General features: G+C 41.0%; 1 protein-coding gene across 50 annotated transcripts in view; it reads right to left on the bottom strand.

Moving 5' to 3' along the window:
• Nucleotides 1-78: 78 nt before the first annotated feature.
• The window catches only part of LOC118404010 (nesprin-1-like), a 68,216-nt gene continuing 53,045 nt past the window's right edge, over nucleotides 79-15,249 (bottom strand). For all 50 annotated transcript variants that reach the window (XM_035802960.1, XM_035803124.1, XM_035803199.1 and 47 more), the window contains 12 exons: nucleotides 14,449-14,595; nucleotides 13,650-13,820; nucleotides 12,712-12,864; nucleotides 12,106-12,297; nucleotides 10,587-10,778; nucleotides 9,907-10,032; nucleotides 9,087-9,236; nucleotides 6,898-7,062; nucleotides 6,094-6,288; nucleotides 4,013-4,072; nucleotides 3,309-3,779; nucleotides 79-1,449 (listed from right to left, as the gene is read on the bottom strand). In XM_035802960.1, the coding sequence (XP_035658853.1) occupies nucleotides 1,255-1,449; nucleotides 3,309-3,779; nucleotides 4,013-4,072; nucleotides 6,094-6,288; nucleotides 6,898-7,062; nucleotides 9,087-9,236; nucleotides 9,907-10,032; nucleotides 10,587-10,778; nucleotides 12,106-12,297; nucleotides 12,712-12,864; nucleotides 13,650-13,820; nucleotides 14,449-14,595 (2,217 nt within the window). In that variant the 3' untranslated portion in view covers nucleotides 79-1,254. The remainder of the gene's footprint in view (nucleotides 1,450-3,308; nucleotides 3,780-4,012; nucleotides 4,073-6,093; nucleotides 6,289-6,897; nucleotides 7,063-9,086; nucleotides 9,237-9,906; nucleotides 10,033-10,586; nucleotides 10,779-12,105; nucleotides 12,298-12,711; nucleotides 12,865-13,649; nucleotides 13,821-14,448; nucleotides 14,596-15,249) is intronic.

Here is a 15,249-nt window from a genome sequence, read left to right as displayed (position 1 = left end):
TTTAGATTTCTCATGTTTTGGTCATGATTTTTGAGTAGTAGGTAGCTATTGTTATCAATGAAAGACGGAGAAAACACATTGGCATGACTAAGACGCATCTTTATTGGTTTTGAACACTAAAGTATCAGTATCATTTCATCCTGCACCTGTAACCCACTTGAACATATACGAACACACTTTCCTGCACTACAAAATGACTCTCTTCCCTCAGACACCTTGTAACGTCACATAACATAAAGCAATCTCAAAGGCGTAAACTGTTGCAGTAGACTAGAAGTCTCGTACAGGCAAACTCAACAATAACGACACCATCAACGTTTGCACTTTCATAATAGCTGATATAGGGCATCTACTGGCCATCCATGTGATTATTATGTTTCTGCAGAAATTGCTTGCTGTTGCAAGTATAAAATCTTTCTATGAATAGGCTCTTCTTTTATGTCTACCTTTAATATGCTTCCATCTTCCCCAATGACTATACATGTAGTAAAACTAAAATCTAATGTTAGTGCGTTCTCTAAACAACTATTGTAACCTACTATAATTTTTTTAACAGATTTTTTCAGCCACACCTGTATTGGATGTCTATTCTTAAACAAAAACTATAAAAAGTAGTTTGTAATCAGATAATGCAAGCTTTGTGTCACAAAGACCCTAAATTTAATGAGCATAAACCTTCTTCTTTTCAAAAATTCATTCCATTTCATCAAATTGATTGACAGTCACTTTCCATGCATGATCTTTTATACTTAATATGTATCATTATGATGTAGATGAATTCAAAGGCCGATGAACTGCCAAAATGAACCTTTTTGCCAATGAAATTCTACATGTTCAAATCCTTCCAATCTTATCCATTAACTAGCACAATGTGTGGCAATTACACATATACCTTACTGGGTGAGTTTTTACTGTCCCACTTAATTGTTTATTGCATCACAGTTCCCAGCAAGCCATCCATTCTTACACAGTTAGCTTCTTGCTATTTTCCATTCCTGCATATCCACCACCCTAATTTACAATTGGTAATTCTTTCTAATCAAAGCGTCGTAAATATATACTGTGTACCAGACAGCTCTCCGCAACCAGTGACTTAAAATATTAACATTTATCACTTTAGGAGATCCTATAATGCTTTGGATAAAAAGTAAGCTGACGTATAAATGACTAAATGCAAAAGATGCATGATCTTTAGTGAACAGTGGGTGGAAAATTCCTGGGCTGGTTTGGTAACCCTAGGCCCTGCCCACTGTGTCACTCGTAGTAGTTGACCAGGTAGTTGATTTTGACCGTGATTGGTTCCGATTGGCTGTTGTGGTAGTGAACGACGTTGTCCCCGCTGCCGAAGGTCCTACGCTCGCCTGGCTGAAGCACGATCTCCTGGAACACTTTGTCGCCAACCTTCTTTCGCAGGTCGTCAGTCATGGTCTCTGTCGAAGTGCTCGTCCGCTGTGGAGGACGAAAGATGATAGTACATTGTAAACACAGTTTTTAGCACAAGGGCGGTATTTTTGATATTTTGGTATTCTTCTTAGAGACCACCAAAGGACTCGACTGAAGTGAGAAAACATATCTCTTTGGCATCTACAAGGTGCATGGAATCAGCTGAATGCAGACTTTCAGGTCTTAAACAAAGCTTTAATAAGTTGAGTTAAATTGCGTTTAGCACAAACTCGATGCAGCAAATATTTTTAGTACATGAACAAAACGCAGTTAGTAATAAAAATGATTGGCAACTGAGAGTTAAAGAATTTCTTTAAGTTATACAGACGGGGTTTAACGGTGATCTCAGAGATGGCATCCTACTAAAAATAGCACAAAATCTAAGCTTTGAAATAGTCAAAACTTGAGCTTTAACTTAAAATTGCTGACAACAGAATCTGATGTAGATATTCTACAGTCTGGGCCAGAACTTTTTTCCAACACAATAAATGCTTTTAAACCACTTTCTAATGTCATGTGTCCCTATATGATCACATGATCTCTGAAATTGATCACTTGAAATTTGATGCCCAAACTTTTTGTGCTGTAACAAGATTTTATCACTACACTGAAACACCAACAAAAATTGTTGTTTTTGACATAATCCAATATCATTACAAGACACAAAGAACCCATTTCCACATCTCTGAGATCACATCTTTTGTTGGAAGGGAGGGTTAGATTACCATGCACAGGGTGGTCACTTGTTAATGAGAGCCTATGGACTCGACGGCCAGCCCTCTGGGAGGGTGAGCGCTTTAAAGGTGCCATTATTTTCAGGGTAGTAGAGTGGAACTGTGCAGAGACACACAGAGGAAACCTTAGTCATCCAAAAACAAACGGACCAACACCACTGTACCAAAGTTGGCATGATCAGATTTTTTAGTTGCATACATCTTAAAATGCTTCAGAACACCACGTGTGTACCCCACCAATATCAGTTAAGGTGTAAAATAAGGTCCTCTAGTAGCGATCACACAATGGATAGTGAGTGAGTGACATCTATTTTACATTCAATGCACTCTCAGTACCAGGATTTCTATTTGAAAAATTTCATGAGTATAGTTGTGTATTTACACCAACACCTGTGAATAGTTGCATAACCCACCATGATTGTATGGATGACTAGGGTTCCCAAGAATTAACACTTACTAGTCTAATAACTCGACTACGTGTACTCTATCTTAACAATAAATCGAAAATACATAACATACATGTACATCATTCTAATATTTTCTAATTCATATACAACAGGTATTGACTTGAACACAGATTTTTGTGAAATTACACTATTATGGAGCTGCAGCAAAGTGAAAAAAAGCTGAAAGACAAAGATTATGCCAAGCACACAGCACATATGTAGTATTGCAGCATACGGTATAATATGTTGGAGAAATCATGATCAGATATGAAAACCATTCAGAAGCAGCATGCCAAGCCAGAGATAACCTAATGCAAAGAGGAAGGAAGTTATGCTAATGTAAAAACAGAATAATTTAAAGGAGATTGGCCTATAAAAGGTATTAGCTAGGAGCTGCAAAATATAAAAAGGTCAATGATGTTACTGAAATTGCAACTACATGAACGACTACTTGGAAATTGCAGGCAAGCACGTAAAAGCTCCTGGAAAAAGCAGAAACAGTTTGCTGGCAATAGTTGGATATCTAGTGAGTTAAACATACAGAGTGGAACACTACCATCACCACAGAAGGCTTGCACAAGTTTTCCAGCTTGCGGAAGTGTCTACAGATCTGGCTGAGTATAATGCTAGTAAGGAAAAGAAATAGAAAGGCGTGTTTTTAATAGTAGTTAGCAATGGTGTCCACCTGACGACTGGGACTGGGCTGGATCCCAATGTCCTTGGTGACAGAACTCGTCTTGACACGGCTGACTGACACGTCAAAGACGGCCGAGGATCCTCCACCCAGAAACTGGTTAATGCTGGAGCTTCCTCCGACGCCTGTACTGACACCACCACCACCACCAGCACCACTAGTACTATAAGTACTACTAGTGGTCTGGACTCCGTATCCACTGCCGGTGCCACCACCATATCCTCCGCCGGCGGACTGGCTGATACCACCGTATCCACCGCCTTGGCCGATACCAATGCCAGAGGTCTGGCTAGTACCACCGTATCCACCGCCAGCGGATTGGCCGATACCACCGTATCCACCGCCAGCACCACCAGCACCACCAGAACCGCCAATGGTCTGGGAGCCATAGACAGTTTTGGTAGACTGAGTGTACTGGTAGGTACTGCTGATTGACTGCTGGGATAGGTTTTCGTCAAGTCTCTGTGTGAGTGGACAAAAACGGGAGGGTTAACAACAAAACATATAAGTGAAACATTTCGACAACACAGAACAATACAGGACACAGTTGTGCTTGTTAGTGTGCAGGGTTATTGGGTTTACACATAATGTCATCCAACAGGCAACATTGAGGGGAATGACACAAACACAGACGATGAGCAGCCATAACCCCGGGATAAAAGCACCACCAGAAGACGATAAGGTTGCACCAGTACCTGCTCGATCGCTATACTCCTGTCACTTAGTTTAGAGCGGTTGATCTCGGGCTTCATTCCCTGGGGTTGGTTCAGGGGAGGACGGTATAAGTCAGAAAAACAACACAAGTAAAAAAGAAAAACCACCACATGCAGACACATTCACTGGAGATTCGGACACACTGGGGGCCAAGTTTGGACTGGTCTGGGCTTTTTGGGACCAGCTAGCCTGGATATTCTGCCATACAGTAGGCTAGGTGTAGGATCTCGTAGATTGTTCATAATGATCGCATTAAATTTGATAAGTTGGAGACACATTCCATTGAACAGACTCAACAGAAACTAGACTTGAATTACACAATAAAGGTAACTGTCAGTGTAACTGCATGTATTTTTGCAGAGTCTTAATGTCACAGAAAGGACGTTTTGGGGGTGTTTGAGGTTTGTAGTTGAAAACAATTCTGTACTGCAGTAGAAAAACAAAAACACACTTTTTTATTCATGATCAATGACGTCCCTTTAAGAGGTTACTACACTGCAAAAATTGAAATACAAATTGTGACTTAATTAATAAGTTAGCTTGGTCAAAAGCTTTCAGTCATTTGAATTTTAAAAGTGGTTACATGGACTGATCTGCATACAGAGCCAATCAAAAGAGTGACGTAGAGCATACTGGTGTAACAAAATCTTCTGCTGGGTTTGAAACCATAAAACAATGACCCTGAATTGCAGTGAAAATCATGTTGTCTGGTGATGAATAGCACCACTTTGTGAATCTTGGCACCAAATGGTAACATTCCAGGTGAAAATGTCTGCCAAAAAATATAGCAACAAAGCTGATAATCGATGAAAAGTGAAAATGGATTGTCATGAATGAAAGGACAAGTGACATCTATGGTGTTATGTTAGTGATGTTAACACAATAATAATACACTGTGAGTTTGTTCAGTAAGAGGTTATAAAGATAACAGAAGGAAAGAACTAGGTAACGGCTAATAGGTAACGGCTGAGAACACAAGGCAACATATAGACATACATATACAGAAAACATGCAGAATGTTCATTCACAACATGCACAGAACATGCCACCAAAAACAAGCATTTTATAAAACAGAGTCAACAATGTTCTACGTGCAGTTTGATTATAACACATTTCAGGCATCCTAGAACCCATTGTACATTGTACCCTACTGCCTTTTGTTAGTTTAAGAATTACACTCAGTTAAGACTGTGGGCAAGCTCATTAGACTTGGAAAGCTACATTTGTATGCAACTTTATTTTGTTGGCATTCCTCTAGTACTTAATAGTTGAGAAATCAAGAAAGACAATGGATTAAACCCTGCAACAGAAGTGACAACAGACAAAGGGTGACTGTGTGCACAAGGTTAATGAAGATCCAAACTCTTCACTACAAAAAAAGGCTAAATATTTCTCAAAGCAACATAGAGACTGCTGCAATTGTCAGAGTTGCTTAGTGGTGGAGTTTCTTCATCATCTTGAATTGGTCAGCAATGATCCAATGAATCGCCACAACCATGCAGTATCATGCTTTAATTCTCTTCTACATGTGAGTCAGAAGAAACTATACCATGTGAGTCATAAGAAAAAATACACCAAAAAGTAGTTACTCAAGCAACTGGATATGGTTTTGGAAACGGTCAGATGTTTCGGATAGAATCCACTATCCTTCATCGATCAGTGACACTGAAATGATCTGGAAGAAACAGGTCTTTTATACTCTAACCATGAATGAAGACAATTTCAGATGTCCAATAGGACAGAAACCTGTGTTTTCTTTGGAATCCAAATTGTCTTCTGTCTGAATTGTCTAACAATGTTTCATGGTTAGAGTATAAAAGACCTGTTTCTTCCAGATCACTTCAGTGTCACTGACGAAGGATAGTGGATTCTATCCGAAACGTCTGACCGTTTCCAAAACCATATCCAGTTGCTTGAGTAACTACTTTTGGTGTATCTTATTGCCTGGATGTCTAACCTACATCAAGGAAACTAAAAATAAAATCATGATTAAATCTTGAGAACTGAAAAGGTATTGCACAAGACATGCTATCTACAAACCACTTATCATAGTATTACATACCTCCAGTTGGCCCTCCACCTTCAGCTTGGCTGCGTTCAGCTCTTCCAGGTAGAGTTCAAACTCGTGGCGAAGAGATTCTACTTGGTCGATGATGATTGGCTTGCCGTCAGCAGACGTGTTATCCATGGTGACGTCTGCCCTCTCCGAGGTGTTGTTGATCTTGATCTCCCCTCTCTTCTTGGTCAGGAGGAGGAGCTAATTGTGAGGTACATGCAAATTAGACCTCTGTTCAAATAGTCTCTATAAATATTGGATAGCATAATTTATAAGCAATCTAAGATCATACTGGCATTTTCTTATGTTATATACAGTCTGCATCCATAGAAATTGTACTCAAAATGTTTTCGCTTTTTTTCACAAGTTTATGGAGATTACATTGTATGTAGTCTACATAGTACATTGAATGCAGTCTACATACGGTCTAAATATATAGTGTATGTAGTCTACACTAGACATTTGCAAATGTGTCTACATGTAGGTGTATGTACATGTAGTCTGTAATCATAGGTAGAATTTCGCATTTCAGTTAGAAATTTGTTTTTGTATGACACATGGAGTAACATGTACAATCAGTGAGTTATGTTAATGAGAAAGGGTTTGGGCTTTTCAGAATTCTAGTATGCAAATCCTTTAATCAATTGACCATCATGCAAATAGCTGGTGTCTACTATATCATTATAATTACAAAAGTGGTCTCACATTGATGTTCACATGATGCTGTTTACTGTATCATTATAAAAGTGGTCTCACATTGATGTTCACATGATGCTGTCTACTGTATCAGTATCATAAAAGTGGTCTCACATTGATGTTTGCATGATGCTCCTCCAGTTCCTTCCAGTCGGTTGTGGGCTGCTGTGCTTCCCTCAGCTTCTCTCTCTGCTGCTTCAGCCACTCGGAGGCCTCGTCATACAGCTCATCGTACTGGCTGTGGTCGGCCACGTGCCCCTCACACTTCTTTGTTATGTCCTATTTGGTAGGGACAGGAAAGTCACTCTATCACTGATACATGTAGACGTAATTTCTAAAAAAAAAGCTCTTCTGTAGCAAGCTTTTTCAGTAAAATCTTACAACACTCAAGAACTGTTAAACTGTCTTGAAACTAGAATTTCAAATTACAGGCTCACTAATTTCTTTATCCTTGCTGCACACCGACGGGCCCATCGGCGGTGAACAGATGGTCCTTTAGTAGAAAAGGACTACTACTAGTATGATGATGAATTTCTTTATCATACAAATCTACAATGACTGTACAATATAGAGAAAGGTCAGCTTTATCGACACAGCAGAAAGCACAGTGAAGTACAGAAACTTACAAATTTTTAATACCAAGTGCTAAGGGACCGTACGGCATTTAGCGAGGGGGGAGGGCCGGTCGCCAGGGGGGGGGAGGGCCAAGCAAAAAAAAAATAGCTTGGTCTGCCAGCAAAATATGTCCCTTAAAATCCAAGAAACGGCGTTTCAGAGGGTCAAGATTTCAAAAAATTTTTTCTGGACATCTGCAAGGGATCGCCCAAGGTTGGCGCTCGGGACACAGTGAAAATGCGAAAGGGAGGGGGCGGGGCTTATGCATGACGCCCTCGAAAACCCTCTTCACGTACAGAAATGTTATTAAACTCTAGATTAGTCTGCCAGCAAAATTTACCCGTCTTATTGCCCTCAAAATGTAAGAAATGGCGTTTCAGAGCTCGAGGGTAAATATTTGCAAATTTCCCTGGATCCCTTTTGACGTGACCGGCCTTTGATGACCGACATCGTGATAATGTGTTTGGGGGGGATTTAATTTTGTATTTCTAAATTGAAATGCTATTAAAGTTAGCTTTGTTTGTCAGCAAAATATCTCCTCAAACTGAAGGAAATAGCTTCTAAGAGGGTCAAGATTTCAAAATTCTCCCGGACCTACCTTGTGATTCTTCGTGCCTTTGGCGCCGAACATGGTGTTCGGAACGTCGTTCTCAAAAACTTGAAACCCTCGTATTTTTTTTTCATAGAAATGTCATCTAACCAGCAAATTTTCCCATAAAAAAGCAATGCAGGAAATCCCGCCGTGGGAAAATCAGCGTCACGCGTCGGCGCCCCCCTCACCACTACAGTTTTGGAAGTCGAATCGTGCTGTCGTTTTGGTTTTCATTTTTTCCCCCCGATTTACCGTAAGTTATTACCACCACAGAACCAAGAAAAAGTCCAAAATATATGTAAATTGAAAATAGTTTCCGTCAAGCCGCTCAGGCCCGCGAGCTTGCAATACGTAAATTTAGGGAGCGGGGCGCGCGCCGCTTCGTGGCGCAAATCTACTAGAAATTCAGGTACAAATGCTTTTTAGGTGTTGTTTTAATATCAAAACAATGAAATAGCTTCTATAAAGCAAATATCTATGCCTCTATGAAACAGATATTTATCCCTCTATTAAGCAGATATTTTGAGCCATTCTGTTTTCCTTTTTTTACTAGGGGTGAGAGATCTGCTTCTCGATGAAAATCATGAAAAAGTATGACGCAAAGCACATTTCCAAATGCGGGAGCGTAGTGTTTTATTGGCGTCTTGAATATTTTTTTTCAAAGTTGATGGGAGGGGGGAGGGCCAAGCAAAAATATTTTGTCTTGGGGGGAGGGCCTAGCAAAAAAAAATTTACCTGGGGGGAGGGCCATGCCAAAATTTTTTGACCCGACCCTCTGGCGACCGGCCCTCCCCCCTCACTAAACGCTGTACGGTCCCTAATCAATTACTAGGTTAAATCCAGTTAGGTAAAGGTAAAAGTAGTCCCGGACCAATAGCCTATTTTTGGGGCCGAAGGGGCAGTGGATATTCTCTGTGTCCAGGTATTTGTCTCCCATCCCTTTCCTTCCACTGACTTTTATTAATTACGTCCCCAACCAAAGTCTTCATACAATCTTCACACCAAGGTGGAGTAAGAAAGGTCCTAAACACTGTTAAGTGCCTTTCACAATGGCACAAGAACTTAGACAACTTACGTATGATCATGTCATACTTACATCGCATTCTATCTTGAGAGCACTATAGCGATCATTGATCTGTTCCAGCTGCCTGACAATCTCGGGGTTCTGGCTGAGGTTCACCTCCCTGGCCTTGGAGTTCACCTCATCAAACTTCCAGCGGTGGGAGGCAATCTCATTGGAGAAACTCTGCAGGAAGAAGATCAGTTGAAATGTCAAGATTCATCATTATTGTTCTGAAATAATTATTTATGGCATTGCCAGACACCCTCAAGGCTGGTCTGTGAGCACACAGGAGTTACTCTCATCTCAACCCTGGCGTTGGCGTTTTTCATCCAACTTCAATGAAATTCGTGCACAGAGAAACACATTTCATCAATAAAGTTATATTTGTCGTCGTCGTCACGAATAAAGATTCCACGTCGTCACGACGACAACGAATAAAGTTATATTCAAAGAAACAATTTACGGCTGGTAGAAAAAAATGGCCATATGTCAACTTCCGCTTTCAAAGACTGCTGTCCCTTTGCAGCAAATTTAGTGCCCAAAACATATTGCAAAAAGTTTGCTCACTAAAAATCATCTGACCACCAGGTAATGGTTGTATAAAATTCTTTTTTTCACTAGTATGTAACATTTATGACAGAAATATTACAGAAATAAGCTTGGATTTTTCATAAAATCATCAAGCAATCGTCATCATGAATGGAACAGGCCCAAAACAGTTTTATACAGCCACCCTTAACTCAATCCCACATGACATATTTTAGGTATACTAAACAATCAATTGATTCTTTGAATTGGTCCTCAGTCAAGTGCTTGGTCAATCTCAAATGAGTCAGCACAGAAGGTGTCATACCTCAAACTTGTCTCTTTGTGCCTTCTTGCTATAAATGTCCATCTGTAGGTCATACTGGGCCTTCAGCAATCGTTCCTCCTTGTCCAGCCACTTCTGCAGAGGATCCAAGTTGCGGCGGCCAAAGTCCTACAAGGATACATGTAATATGTCAATATTGTCATCATGAACAAATCTTCAAGGAATATCAACACCTGGAACAAGGCACTGCCTGTGTAGCATCTTCTATCAGACAAAGGTGCATAAAGTGTCAAGTTGCCAAAATATCCTAGTTACATTTGCCAAGAAGGTTATGTTTTGGGTTGCGTATGTGTGTTTCTGTGTGTGAACACGATAACTTGAGAATGCCTGGATATAATAAATAGATATCTCTGGAAAGGCTGTGATCATTTTGAGTGTTAACGCTAGTTCACCTTTATCCACAGGGTAACCTATATTCGTTGTGTTTACCCACATGGTATTAAGGGATATCAAGTCGACGGACAGTGGTTTCAGGTTGTAATATATTCAAACTACAGTGTAGTAGTGTAGTGTAGTTTGAAACTATCGTACGTTGACTTGGTATCCATAAATACCAATTTTCGAAAACAATGTATACAGGTTACCCTACGGGTAAAGGTGAACTAGCGTTGTATAGTTAGCTCTTCAGATGGAGAGTAAGTCGGGACAGTTTGAGCTTGTACCTGGTTAGCCTTGAAGCTGTCCAGCTTGCGTCTTCCCTCAATGGCTAGCTTCTTGGCCTCCTCAATGCCGTCCTTGTTCCTCTGCACCAGCCTCTCCACCAGAGAGATGGGCACATTCTGGTTCAGGTCCTGCAGCCGCTGGGCACGGTTGTTCAGCTTGGTCCACTGGTTCTCACGGTCAATTATCTCATCCTGTCAAATAGAGTGAAAATATTGGGTATTTATACAAAGAAGGAAAATAAGAATTACAGATCAATTCAGTTTCACTTTATTTATTTTACCAGGAATGTACAACTCAGATCAGACTACACCTGCTTTTCAGGCTATCCTGGGCTTGTGCCAAAAAGCAGTTACTCAAGCAACCGATTTTGGAAATGGTCAGACTTTCAACTAGCATCCACTAGTTTTTGTCAGTGATACTAAAGTGATCTGGAAGAAACTGGTCTTCTATACAAATCATATCCAGTAACTGCTTTTTGGCATATCTTATTACCTGGATGTCTAACCTTCATTGACCAATCCTGGGCTTACATAAAAACAGAAATAACAATTAAAAGGGAAATTTATTATTTTAAATCTACTTCTACTTGAGCTATATCATTGGTTTGACTTCTTTTCTGTACGCAGTGGGAGATGAATTGACCAACATTGTCATAGATAAAGGGGTTGGACGAAGATGGTTTTTCGTTGGTCAGTAAGGTGTGAGAGGCTTCAGAAAGTTTTGTTGATTTCAAGGAAAAGGTTTCTTCTTTTGGAATTGTAATGTGGACATTGACAAATAAAATGGACAAATTGTAATGTGGACATGGATAAATAAAATGAACTAGGACTGAGTGAGTGAGTGAGTGAGTGAGTGAGTGAGTGAGTGAGTGAGTGAGTGAGTGAGTGAAATAATGGAGAAAGATGTATTGTTCCCCACTGAAAGTGTTAGGTAGAAAATTGGTCTAAACCCAAAAGTGATGGCTCAGATACAGTTACAGTCAAACTTGCAACTAAAAAGTTAAAAACAGAAGTCCCACTTCCGGAAAAGACTGTTACTATGTCCTGTTTGTTCAAGATTTGCCTAATTGTCGATCAAAACGATGATGCAATGCAGGAAAAGGAATAAGCTGTACAGATATTCTCTCACAGGGCTGCTATTACTGTATATCTTAACCTCTGTCATGATGGTGAAATCGTGAAAGAACTTAGTTACTAGTACTTGAAAATAATCAAATTGGTTTGGTGTTTAGCTACGGCCGCGTGGCGCGTTGGTACACCCGATACCTCAATCTCGGAAGTTAAGCAACGCGCGGTCCGGACAGTTCTTGGATTGGGGACCAACCAAGGATGTCCGGATTGCTGTAGCTTCACGAAGCTTTCCACGAAATCGTCTTCCGGGAGGGACGTAAAACGGGGGTCCCGTGCTCGAGGAGGTGCCTCGACCACGTTAAACAGCCTCATTGCTCAACACATTGGGTACCTACTGGCTGGCAAAATACACCAGATATTATTATTATTAAATGAGCATCTAACCCACCTGGAACAGATCTAGCCTCCTCTGCATGTCGGGCACTTCGCTGGCATCGCTGATGCTGTACAGCTTTTTGCGAAGGTCCTCCACTGGGCCATTGAACCAGTCCTCAAAGTCACTGTTGATGTTGTACATCTCATCCCAGATGTTCTCCATGTTCCGCAGCACATCCTTGTTGTCATGCAGTTGCTCACTCACCTGAATATCATAAATTAAATTTTGGTTCAAAATCTTGTCGAGTACATCCGAAAAAAATTATTCAGGTTGGTAGAACATAGGATATAGAAGTCTTCTTTTGCACAGCCAATATTTCTGGCCTGCTTACGCTTCAATGTTTATCAGACATCTTCCTCAGAGTTTCTGACTGGAGTGCTACCTCTTGCAGCCATGTGTAGCAAATGTTGGTGGCACGTGTTTCTTGTCGCAAAAGTGCCACCTACATTAGCTATATGATGAGAAGCAGCACTCGATCAGTCAGAAGCTCTGAAGAAGATGTCTGATAGACATTGAAATGTACATGTAAGCAAACTTAACTGAGACTTAACTGGTTGTGCAAAAGAAAACTGAAATATCCTTATGAGAATACAGTATGGTTAAAATGTTCAGCCTTACCTCGATCCACCTGTGTGAGGTGTGGTCCATCTCTTTACGAATCTCGGTTGTCTTCCACAGGTTGGACGACCTGAGATCCTGCACCAGTTCAGTCCCTCTCTTACTCATCAGGTCCAGCTTCGGCATGTTGTTGGAAAGCTCTCCCTCTGCATTCTGCAATATTGGGAAATATAGCACACAAACGTTCATCCACATCCGTAGCAAATGCAGCAGTGCCTTGCAGTGTACTATCATAGGATGAACTTTATTGCTCGACATTTGTACATGGTACAATGTATGGCAACGACTGTTACACAAAGTACAAAATAGGTGTATAGAATAAGACTTGATATCCTAATTAACATAACATTAGAAGATTTTCCTCTAGCTCACATCATTATACCTGAGTCTCAAAACACTTCTATACAGCAACAGCTTCTTTCCCCAGACTTCAAAACTATAGAACTCTCTCTGACTCAATGATAACTGTTTCCCCCCTGTATACAATCTTCAAGCCTTCAAAACTGATGTTCATCGCTATCTCCTTACATAATCATTTCCAACACCTGTCAACTTAGTTCTTATTAAAAAAGTTAAACCCTTCCCGTGCCAAGATGGCACATAGGGCGGTACCCATCTCTGTTTCATTAGCCCTGGGCCACACACAACACACTCAGCACTACAGCAGGGGGCTAGTCCACTGGTAGTGGTGTGTGTTCAACTTCCATACTCTTTCCCGAATGCTGAGTGCTAAGCAGAGAAAGTAGCATGTACCATTTTTTAAAGTCTTTGGTATGACTCGGCCGGGATCGAACTCACGACCTTCCGAATGCAAGGCAAACACTCTACCCACTAGGCCATTGCACTGGCTACACTTAGTTCTTATAGAAGTGGTTAAATGGCATTAATTGCTTTGAGCAACCCTAGGCCTGTGAATGAAAAAAAAATGTAGAGCTGACCTCATGCTTGTCTAGCTGACTGGCGATGTCTGCAGGCCTCTGGCAGATCCTGCTCCTCAGCACCAGCTCTGCCCTGTCGATGCACTTGTGGGTCCTCTCCTTGCACTCATAGAAGTCGTTGACCCTTGTCAGGAGGTTCTCGTGCTCCTCTCTTGCTCTTCGCAAGTGATCCTGCCAGAAGAAGATGTTTTCATTGTCATCAAGTGCAAACAGGTTAAACATTGAAAACAATCACTAATCCTCTTTACGACATAAGGCCAATTGAATTGCTTTGATTACATGGATGACATCAATGCGCACATGCATCAATGTTGGGCCATTTCCAAAGAAACTTTCTTGACCATGCTACAAATCATACAAAGTACAATGTAGCCGCAAAAAGAGCAATTAACATGTATTACAGATGGATACTATACTCATTGTAAACAGTTATAGAATGCCAAAGTCACTTCCAAAGTCAAAGAAGATGTGAAAGAACAAAAATAAAGAATCTCCAATTCAACCTTTCTGACCATTTACATGATTATTTGTATACAGTAGAAGCCGCTTAATTGCACAGCCTACTTGCCAGTGAATTTCGTGCAATTATCAGGCTGGTGCAATAATGCGAAGTTATCTAGCTGGACCGCACTGGTTTGGGATTTGGGGATTCCGTGCAGTTAACAGAAGTTTGTGTTAATCCGTTGTGCAATTAACTGGATTCTACTGTATCTTAAAGCGATTCTTTGCCGTATGAGGGTGTCATCCATGAAATTGAATTAACATGGCTTTACAGAAAGTCACAGTTGATACCACCTACCTCAGTTTCATCTTGCGCCTTCTCAACAAAGGCAATGTCTCCCACGATGTCGTCTTTCTTATGAGGCATTTCCCTCTCCAGCCAACTGCCCATGTCCTTCAGATCTGGGGTCTCGCCTCTGTTCTGCTTCAACTCACGATCTAGACGCTAGAGGGGGCACACAGTAAACATTAAATTTCATCTATCTATCTTCTTTATCACCATAGTCTATCAAATACGTTCAGAGTGTGAAGTGTCGAAAGGCTTGTGATATACTCTTAAGCAAAACATGTGACATATTACTTTGGAACCAGCCAACCACCACATACTGTGTGGAGAAAGTTTTTTTGGCTTTTGGGATTAAAACCCGGGCCCACCAGCTCACGAACCCAACGCACTAACACTGAAAGGTTTGGACCTGCTAGACTGCTCAGTTGGTGGCGCTTGAAGCCCACTATCACCCTTACCCTTACCATATTTTCTTTTTTAAGAGTCGTCCTTGGAGTTCAATATCCCTGTGTGGTACGTTTTGTGGTGCCTAAAAAAATGCCATTATTCACATGGCCAGCATAGGAACCAGTGAATCAGTACACTGGCCATGTAAGTACAGTCCCCTGGCTCCCGGGATTCAACCCTATGACCACCAGCTCACTAACCCAATGCAATAACTGCTAGGCTAATAGGTACAGAGTCCAGTTAGACTGATCAGCTGGTGTCCCTTGAACCCCACTCTTACAAGTCATAAAGCCCCATTTACAAATCCAGAATTTAGCTCGGCCGAGTTGTCAGCGAGCTCTCCTCCTCAGGGGGGCGATGGGGAAA

Source organism: Branchiostoma floridae, chromosome 1 (assembly GCF_000003815.2).
Source record: "Branchiostoma floridae strain S238N-H82 chromosome 1, Bfl_VNyyK, whole genome shotgun sequence".
Taxonomy (NCBI): domain Eukaryota; kingdom Metazoa; phylum Chordata; class Leptocardii; order Amphioxiformes; family Branchiostomatidae; genus Branchiostoma; species Branchiostoma floridae.
This window is presented reverse-complemented; position numbering and strand designations above follow the sequence as displayed.